The 10588-nt window shown below is 45.5% G+C and overlaps 1 protein-coding gene across 5 annotated transcripts in view; it reads right to left on the bottom strand.

The window, feature by feature from the left end:
- Positions 1-491: 491 nt before the first annotated feature.
- FGF1 (fibroblast growth factor 1) overlaps positions 492-10588 on the bottom strand; it is a 91336-nt gene continuing 81239 nt past the window's right edge. For 4 of the 5 annotated variants that reach the window (XM_006086415.3, XM_006086418.3, XM_006086414.3 and 1 more), the window contains 2 exons: positions 8337-8440; positions 492-3746 (listed from right to left, as the gene is read on the bottom strand). In XM_006086415.3, the coding sequence (XP_006086477.1) occupies positions 3552-3746; positions 8337-8440 (299 nt within the window). In that variant the 3' untranslated portion in view covers positions 492-3551. The remainder of the gene's footprint in view (positions 3747-8336; positions 8441-10588) is intronic. The other variant, XR_002828645.1, reaches the window with a different exon arrangement.

Below are 10588 nucleotides of genomic sequence, written 5' to 3'. Positions count from 1 at the left end.
AGGAGTTATATGATTCAGAAGTTTAAGGAGACGTTGCTTAGTATGATAATTTCAGAAAATCTGCTGGGGGAATCGATGGTCTCACATCAAGGCTCTTGAGATGCAAGAGATGCGCCTCTGACCTTGACTTAAAATTGTAAATACGTCCTTGCATTTTTTTCAGGTCACAGTACCTTTGCCTAAGCATAAGCTGGTCAACTCTACGATAGGTAGGAGCATAATTTTGCATGATTTATACTATGAAGCTAAAGTGTCAAATGACTTACTTATGGTGCTTGGCTCTTCAGGGGGCAAATTTCCTGAGTATATTTCTCTAGTGGGTCCCTAGGGAAGCACCAATATTGCCTTAGGTTTCCAAACAAAATGAAAAATGTTGCTGCCTTACCTTTTCCTATCAGCCTTAGGAAAGAGCAGCCACACCGCAGGGACGCCAGGGAAGTCCTTCCACAGGGAATTGAGACACCGTGATGCAGAGAAACTCAGAGACATTATTACGTACTAGAACGTTTATTAATATTTATAAGGTGCAAAAAAAAAGAGAGACAGTGATGTAAAATGACAGGCATCTTCATCAGAGGTCTGCTTTGCAGCCCAGGAGCATGGTTGGTCTCGGCATCGTGTTCTACAAGGCTGAGGTCTTGGGCTCTATTGCCTCCGATGCAGAGCAAGTACCTGGTCTTCAGTAATACAAGATGCTTTGATCAGTGTTTGTAAGTGCACACTGTTGGCCAGAGGAGGCTTGGCTATCATCCCTTCCAAGGAAACAGATCACCACCACCTCTACCTCCACCAGCACATTGAAAACAACCCAAAGCACACACACTCCTGATGCTTTGTACAGAATGGCAGGCAACTCATAAGAGTTGGCCTGAAGGTGAACCCATACAAGAGGCACGTGACAGGCAGTGGCCACAAGACTGACTCCAGGAAGAGAGAGAGCAGCAGGGATGCTCCATGTTTAAGGAACGAGAGCATGTTCAGACGGAGTGAAGAACCTCTAACCACTCGCTTCCTACCACATCTGACAGGCTCTTTGCCTGACATGGTTCTACAGGTGCAAATGTTAGGTTTACCTTGCCATGTCCTCTGACACTTTGATAGGGGCTTATCTCATGCTGGGGGTTGCTAATTCTTCCCAAACCTGGGTTTCTGGGACTGTTTATTCAGCAGGAACCTACAAAAGTCTGTTTTTACTTGATGGATGAAATGAATCCACAGCATCTTTCATCATACATCTAATGCCCTGGAGAGAATACAGCAGCAAACCAGGCAGACAAGGTTCTTTGAGGCCTCAGTACTCTGTACAGTGGCACTTAATAAGTATTCATTGAACGAATACACGAGTGATGACTGGCCTGTGGGGGTCGAGGTCACAGTAGTGTCTCTTCTACAATGCGTTGGGTCTCTGGAACGACAGACATCTGCCTCACCTGTTAGCAACAGTATTTACATTTTCTTGGCCAACGTTATACTTGAATTTGATTCACATTCTAAAAATTATGGACCATTATAAATATCTTGGATTTCCTCTTTGGGCACCTTTTTCTGGCCAAATCTTTATAGTAAATAGATGTTAAGCCACACTGTACTATCCCCAACTTGCCTGCAAAGATTTACTAATATGAAATGGAATCGTCTTATCCAAGTTACAAAAACAAACAAAAAAAAGTTATGCGATGGTTTTGCTGTACAAACAAATGCAGGATGGTATTATTCACCATTGTTTTAACCCGGTTCAGTTCTCAATTCCACTATTGCTTCGAACCTTCACAAATTGTCATTTTCCTTCCATTCTCCATATGACGGAATTGTTTTTCAATTAATAATCACTTCCACTCCTTATAAAACATGAGGTAACACTCTCATCGGTTTTCATTCACAATTGTCACATCATTGCATAAGAAATCCCCATTTTCAAAGAAAAATGTCTAACAGCACAGTGGGAAATAAAGGAAAATCTCATTTTACAGGTAAATGGAGTATAAGTGGCGGATAATTGAGTAGCTTATACATCGTATCCTATTATTGTCATTCTCAGTGGCTGGATGCTAATCAGTTTAACTGCCTTTGCGCTATATATTTTTAAATGTGATTAAAACATACAGTCTCATAGTAAATTTAAATGGCTTATTAGAGGCATTTACAGGGCAACGGTATCATATGTCAAAGATGAATGGTGTTTCTAATTTGCTAGCCACTTGGGTCAGGTTTACGTTAAGCAGGAAGCATATTTATACAAGTAATCGTAACACAAATGGTCTCTTGGGAAAAGCTGTTGGTGAGGGTTTAACATTTTTGAAGTATGCTTTTGTTTATCTTCTAAATGGGCATTTTATAGGCAATGGGCCAAAGCGCCTTAAATACATGCTCCTTCACACAGGCATAACTGGGCCGATGTGCCTGAATGCTACAGTGTTGTTAAGCATGAGGAGAGGGGGTGGGGGTGGGAAGGTTGAGCCACCTTCATTTGACTGACATCCTTTCAGGACCACAACTGAACGAATGCTGGGAGTTCGCAGCAGCATCGATACAGGGGGAGCTTGTTAGAAATGCCAAAACCGCACCCCAGTCCCATTGAACCAGAATCTACATTCAAACAAGCTCCCCATACGGTGCGTGAGCACTGCCCTGGGACCCCAAAGCCTCTGCCTGCGGGTGGCCAAGTACACGTCCCTTTCTCTTTCTTTCTCGCTTCTAGAATCATCCTCGTCAGAGGACAACCACCCCTCGGCCCGGTTTCCCTTTCTTTCTCATCACTCCCACACCCACACCCAGGACCCAAATGAATTTACCAGCATCTGATGCCCTTGAATCAAGAACCCACTTCTCATGCTGGCCACCTGACATCACCCAGCAGCTCCCTGTTGCCTGATAACCTTTGGAAAGTCAGGGCATCGTAAGGACTTCCAAGGCGCCGCGTTCATCTGCTTTCCCGTGCCTGAGCCTCCCATCCTCCATCGATTCCGCACTGACATCCCTTCCTTCTCAGCCGCCACCAGCATGCAGTCTCCCCTTGCCAGTGTAACCCCTTCTGTTCTCGTGAAAGGACTTCTTCATCCCTATTTCTACTCAGGGAACGCAGCCTCCCTCTAACCTAGCCATAAGCTTCTCTCTAATAATCGTGGGGGATCGAAAAGACAAAAGGTGTCCTGCCCGCTGTTTGGGGGAACTTTACTCGGTGGAGGGAACCGGACGCAGTTACTGAAAGACCCACTCGGCAGCCCCCTGAACACACTTCTTTTGGCCCCACCTTTGCCTTGAGAGGCTCAGCCTGCAGCAGGTGCCCAGAGGCAACTGGACCTCCAAACCAGACCCAGGCTGGCCAGCCGATTGGCCCCTAGAAGCAATTTGGTCCCCTCTGTTCCAAACTGTGTCGGGGTAAAGGGCTCTGCAAGAAAACGAACTGGGCATTTTAGAAGCGCGTTGCTTACAAAGTCAGGCTCTGTGGGCCCGGGGTTAGCGCAGCCAATGGTCAAGGGAACAATCTGGGGTCAGCCGATGAGGACCCCTTCAGGCTCCTCTGGAGTGGTCAGCACCCAGAACAGACCTCTTTAATCGGAGGAGACTGGCAGGGGGAGAAACAAGATTGCTTTCTGGCCATAATGCGTCCGAGGACCACGCTTGCAGCTTCCGTTCTTCTTGAGCCCAACGAACCAATTCTTTTCTGCGTGCTTCTTGGACGTGTAGGTGTTGTAGTGGTTCTCCTCCAGCCTTTCCAGGAACAAACATTCCTCATTGGGTGTTTGCTACAAAGATACAACCGAAAGAGAGGAGGGCTGTGAGTGAGTGGTTTTAGGCAGGGCTCCTCGGCTTCAAGCTGTGTGACCTGGGCAAATTACCCAAGCTCTCTGTGCCTCAGTTTCTTCTTCAGTAACATTGGGATAATGATGGAGCCTATCTCCGGGGATGGTAATGAGGACTTAAAACAGGACCCAGCACATAATGAGCCTCAATGTACACCTGCTATTATTGTAAGGTCCCTTACATTTGTTGTTCTCAGGACCCTATAGTCTGCCCCTGGGGAGATCCTGAATGATTGTAGGCACCCAAGGGGGGAGGGGGCTGGGCTTCTGTCTCTGTAGAGGCCTGGCACCTAGATAGGCATGGCCATGAAAAACGTCCAAAACAGGTGAAAGCAGATGGTGATGCAGTGAGGGCTGTTAAGTTTGGACTTAACGAATAAATGAAAAACTACTAATATAATTTTTCATCCTGGTGATTTTCATTAACAATAGCAGGATAGTACCTTAGCATTGTTAAGACCATCAGTGCTTGCACAAAATGTGCCCTAAGCCCAAAACATATCCTGAAACTTAACGCTTTTTTAAAAAAATGAAAATAGCTTTATCTTCTAATATTTATAAAAAGAACTATAATTTTTAAAACTTAAAATTTTACTTAAGGGGAGGGTTGGGGGGGAAGAGATCAACCAATGAACTCATATGTGTATATGCATAACCCATGGACACAGACAATGGGGTGGTGAAGGCCTGGCGTGGGGGCTGGGGACAGGATGGGAGAGGTCAATGAGGGGGGGAAGGGGGACATATGTAATACTTTCAACAATGAAGACTTAAAAAATGTGTTTTTTTACTTAAAGAAAGAAGAAAAAAACCACCCAAAGCCCACCCACCCAGATATAGACAACGGTTAACAGGTGATAAGCATCCTTCCTTGCATCGTTATAGTACGTACGCACAGAGAGTAGATAAGACCGGATGGATATAGACTTAGGATGCTATCAAAATGGCACACTATGTCTGCTGTTTCAAAAACTGGCAATGAGCCTATGAAAACATTCAATCTCACTAGCAAGAAAATGCAAATTTAAAAAATGATTTAACATGTTGGCAATGACATCTGCAAGGAGAAAAAAGACACGTCTGGGTGTCGGTGAGAGTGTAGGAAACATGCACTCTCCTGCGTTGGTGGAGACTTCCCGAGGGTAGTTTGGCAATGTGTATCAAAGGTTTCAATATGCACGACCTTTAGGAGCAATTTCACTCCCAGGAACAGTTAGGAGAGAGTTAGAAAGTGTAAAACTATATTTTCAAGGTGTTCATTGGATATAATGGTAACAAATTGGAAGCAACCTAAATATGCATATAAAGGTGATTGGTTAAGTAGGTAGTGGCACATACATACAGTGGAATCCAATTCAGTTGTGAATTTATTAAGGTGGAAAAGAGTTCCAACATATTCAATAGGGCAGTTATTATCCATAATTATTTTTTCACTTGGAATGCATCTGTTAGAGAATGGGAGGAACCCCAGTTATTTGAACTTCCTATTTGTCAGGATTGTAGAAAACATTTATTATATTTGGACAGAAACCAGTTAGGTGAGCTAAAACCCTTCTGCTGTATATTGACTTGGCTCTAATTCCGAGTCGCATGGTCTCTATTTTCTCCTCACCCACAGTGGTTGGGGAGCCCCTTTCTGTTGCGCAGTGTTCTCTGTTTGTGGGCACATTTGCCTATTAGACTGCAAGCCCCCCTGAGGGAAGAGATGGGACCTTGTCAGCCCTCTGTCTACAGCCAGACTTAGAACCTGGCAAGTAATAGGTGCTCGCAAGTAACAGGTGCTCGCCAACGAGGTGATGCGTTGAATTGGACTCCTGAGATCAGGCAGAGGCCTCGGGAAAGTTATCTCTGATTAGCAAGGTTCTCCGTAGCAGGGAGCACGCAGCTGCTTATTCATCTGCAGTGACAACGGGGAGAGACACTGGAGCATTTTAGAACAAGGTGGGACATAGACGTAATAGTTAATCGGATGACTCTGATGCCTCGAAAGGAACTTACCCAGACATTGGTGTTTGATGCACATTGTCAGGAGTGGGAGGAGGTTGGCAGTCTGGGACCTGTGTGGGTTGCCCACTCCCCCGTAGGGAGGGCTCACCCCATGACACCCCTCAGTGGGCATCAGGCTCCTGTTCTGTGACAAAGTAGAGGATGGCCACACCCCCCACCTGATGTCTCTCTTCCACCACAGCAGTAGACACAGAACGGCTGAGTCAGAGGCTGAGTCAGCAGGCCAAATCGGAGGTGCTGCCTCTGGCCTCCCAGCAGGATTTGTCAGCGCTCGTTATGCATCTGGAGCAATGCCGAGGGCCTGCGGAGTGACAGCTGATTCATGGCCATTGTTTTCATTATTTTCTTTTTTATATTTAGCACGCTTTTCTCCCAGTTACATAGGTGACATATACCCACTGGAGAAAATTTGGAAAACACAGGAAGGCATTCACATATTATAAAGTTAGCCTTTTACCACCTCCAGAGATAAGTGAAGGAATGTTTTGGGATATAGCCTTTTGAAGTTATTTTTTATAATAAATATGTCCTTTCCACACGCACATAAATTTGGATCAGGATGGACTGATGCCAAAAATTGGTTAAGAGTACGAGGCAGAGCTCTGAGATATGTTAGAACTTGTCCTTATCAATGGGAAATATAAAAATGTTGATGCCTCATATATGAAGATCACCGTCTGAATATTTTAGGTAAATTACAGTGACGGCCAGGATGATGGGGAGTGTGGGGGGGTGTTTGGAGCCTAGAGAAAATCAGATTTGAGGAGTCTCCCCCAATATTTTTATATGAGTAACAGAAAATTATAAACATCAAAACTGATTTAAAGGAGGAAAAAGCCATAAAACTAACATATAACCTATGAAATAATAAGGGCAAGGGATGTATAAACTGAATGTTTCATAGCCACATTGATGGAGCGTCTCCCGTGAGCCAGTCACGCTGGTGGGCGGGTCTGTTCATTGTCTCCCTGCGGCCTCTCAGCCCTATATGCGGGAAGGTACTGTCCATTACTGTCCTCATCTTAGACAAGGCTCAAAAGGGGAGTAACTTGCCAAAGTGGCAGAGGCGTGAGATTCAATTATGAGCCTGCAAGTGAATGACTGATTGGCCAATTGATTTTATTACCAATTGGAAGAACTACCTTAAAAAACACACCACCTACTCCCTATGTAGCTGCCACTGCCTGGCTCCAAACCCTTTAAAGCTGTCCCACTTGATCTGTATTTCAGTAAACAGCTTAGTAGAGGCTACCTGTAACTGATGATACCATCTCCTGACCCCTAGGGGAGCATGAAAAAGCTGAACTGCGTTCACATCCCAAATTCTGGCTGACGATGGCTTCAAGAGAGGGTTTCCTGTGCCCACTGCCTCTTGACAATTCAATATAAGTTAAAGGGAGCCCCAGACTAACCCCCCCCCCCGCCCCGACTCCTGGCTGCCGTCCTGTAGACATGCATCTTAATAAAAAGGAAGAAAGGAGTTTGGCTTGGGCTATGAGTGACAGCCAAGCCTTAATTATCAGTTGTTAGGATACAGAGAAAGGGTCACTGAAATCCAGAAATAATTTCAAGACCTGGGGCCATTGGCTTCAGCTCTCTTTCTCATCAAATCTTTTTTTAAAAATATATTTTATTGATTTTTTACAGAGAGGAAGGGAAGGGGATAGATAGTTAGAAACATCAATGAGAGAGAAACATCAACCAGCTGCCTCCTGCACACCTCCTATTGGGGATGTGCCCGCAACCAAGGTACATGCCCGTGACCGGAATCAAACCTGGGCTCTATCCACTGAGCCAAACCGGTTAGGGCTCTCATCAAATCTTTTACCAGAGATACCAGTAAGGGAAAAATCAGATTTCCTCTGTTTCTGTTCTTTTCTCACAAAGACCACCATTAACAGAGTCAAACCTATATAAAGCACTAACCAGAAGAGGGATGGAGAAGGCGATGCAGAGGATGTTAGCTACTGAATAAATTCTTCGTGCCTCTCGAGGGCAGGGATGTGGTTCATTCACCTTCACATCCCTGCCGGTACCTAACTGTACGTAGACACAGGAGGCATTTGATAAATGTTTGTACAATTGGGCTATTAAATGTTTTATTTAGGAGACCCTTTCAAAGTGTTGTGTGTGACATGTTCACTACGAGGATCTGGGCTCTGCAGTTCTTATAAAAAGCACAGGGGACACGCCTATAACATGTAGTGGGGACTCAAGAAAGATTTTTGGAATGCATGAGTGAAGTGGAACTAGGTATTCTGAGATGAGTGATGGATGACTTACCAAAATTTCAATCAATGTCTCCTCTATGTGATAATACGTTTGAGTATTTTGAGAGAATACCGCAAGAAACTCTTTTATGTTTGTGCCTAAAATAAGGCAGGGTAGAGGGCGGGAATCCTACTGGAAAAAAAATAACAAACAGAGACTAATTGTTGCTTTATAGTGTGTATCACTCAACATAACAAGATTTCTGGAAACCTCAAACCTTGGCCGAGTCTGGAAGCTTGTCAGCCTCATACTTACTGAGCCGTACAAAAGCCCGTCGGAGTCCATGGCCAAGTACTGGCCACTCTCGGTGCTCTTTATATACACCTCCCCCACGCTTTCCGCACTGAGCTGCAGCTGAACTGGAATAAAAATAACACAAGCAAAAGTAAATAAACACCAGGCCTTTGCCAACAGGGCCTGGCGGCCAGGACAGTTAGCCACGGAAAATTCTGCTCATTCATTTCAGAGCCTCAAGGATGAGCCTCAGATTAATCAAAACATAGAAATACAGTTCCTTTTTCTTTGCCCTCCAAAGAAAGCGGTCCACTGGGAATCATGTTCTTGAGAGAAGGAGAGATGAGGCAGGGGCGCCCACCCGTCCCCGTTTGTTACAAAATCACCTGGGGTGCACTTTTCACGGAGCCTCGCTCCTTGCTCTGTCTTTGTCACCTGGAGGGAGAGAGCCACGGGAGGAAGCCGCATTCACTTCCCTGGGCTCCTGGCCCCAGCGATGGGGGGTGCTGTAGAGTGGGCCACTGGGCAGCCTGAGTAAGTTCCACCTCAGTTGTCAGCCTGCTTTGGGGGTGTCTTTTTACAGCCTGGGCCTTCTAGGAATAGGAGCTTCTTGTGGACAGGTTGAGTCAACCCCCCATCCTCTGAGGCAACCCAGCTGGGTAGAGGCAGAGGGAAACCCTGGCTTCTCATTGGGAGAATGACCCACTTACCTGGAATTGCAGGGATACAAAACAGTGGTTCTTACCCAGGGGTGATTTTGGTAGTTAGGGGACATTTGGCCATGTGTGGAGACCTTTTTGGTTGTCCCACCTGGAGTGGGATGGTACTATTAGCATCCAGAAGGCAGAAGTTTAGCAGCATCCCACAATGCACAGGGAAGCCCTTCACAATAAGGAATTATTCAGCCCAAAAAGTCACTAGTGCCAAGGTTGAGAAACCTCAAGGTTGAGGGCAGGGATGTGAATTTCCCTGAGTTACTCTCTCCCCACTTACACCAACTGCCCACTGCTGGGTACCTAAATGGAGTCCAGTGTCATCTGATAATTATTCAATTGTCCATGGTGGCTGCGATGGTTCACACTTGGGAATCAGAATCAATTTTGAACTCTTCTGGACAATTCTTTGGTCATCAAAACCATCGCTATGACTAGGAGTGGAGTCTAGACCAGGGACCAGTGAGCACTCAGTGGTTGCACCAGAGGATGAGTTGGCCTCTCTGAGGCTCAGCTTTGTCAGAGGCTGAGGGGCAGGGAAAGCTGGAAAGAACACAGGGCTTTGGTTGGCCCATGTAGACCCCTCATGACTTTTTATTTTCCCTTTTTATTTAATTTCTTTGAATAAGAACTACATTCCCATGTTTCAAATCTGGAAACAATATAAGAGGAGACAGTGAGAAGTCTCCCCCACTCCGTCCTAGCCTCCCAATGGGGATACAGCAGTAAACAGGACAGATGAGACCCTTGTCCTTCCTCCCAGAACCTCCTCCTGGGGAGACAAAGACAACAAGGAAACCCCTCCAAGGTATATTTTAGGTGAATCCTTCTACTCAAATTTGGTGCATATATGAGCAAATACATGTTTTGCCTCCTGCTTTTTTCCTTTTTTTACACAAGTGGTAAGATACTAGATGCACAGTTCTGCAGGTTGGGTTTTTGTTTGGTTGGTTGGTTGGTTGATTTTTGGCTTAACAACTAATTGGAAATCTTTCCATTTCATTACTGAAGGATTTAACCTCACTCTTTTTTACCAGTTGGATTGTGTCCCATTATGTGGCTATACTATGATCATCAAACCACTTCCCTATTAATATGCCTGTATTTTCTCATTTCCCTGTTTTCACTTCAAGGGGAGACACACAGGTACATTACCCTACCGAAGATGCAATTTCCTTGTCCTTGCAAGTCCTTGCTACAGAGACTCAGGTAAATGTAGTTTATCTGATTCATAGGAAGAAAGGAAGCCACGGACCTTCTTTCCCTCAGGTCCTCCTAACTTCAGTTGCTCTGAGAGAACAGGCCAAAGGGTCTCCATTGTGACCTGGGCCCTCCCTATTCTAGCTTCAGATCACACCACTCGCTTCATCCATCAACTCCTTCAACACACCCAGCTCTTTGCCACTTCAGGATCTCTGCACGTGCTCTACCCTATGTCTGGCACCTTCTTCGCCCTGATACTCGTAAAGTTGGTCCTTCTCCTCTTCCAGGCCTCAGCCTAACCCCCTCTCCTCAGAGAGGCTTTCCCACCCAAATAGCCTATGACACTCTATGATACCC

The sequence above is a fragment of the Myotis lucifugus genome, unplaced genomic scaffold, assembly GCF_000147115.1.
Source record: "Myotis lucifugus unplaced genomic scaffold, Myoluc2.0 scaffold_28, whole genome shotgun sequence".
Lineage (NCBI taxonomy): Eukaryota > Metazoa > Chordata > Mammalia > Chiroptera > Vespertilionidae > Myotis > Myotis lucifugus.
Note: the sequence above shows the minus strand (reverse complement) of the source record. Positions and strands in the feature narration are given on the sequence as shown.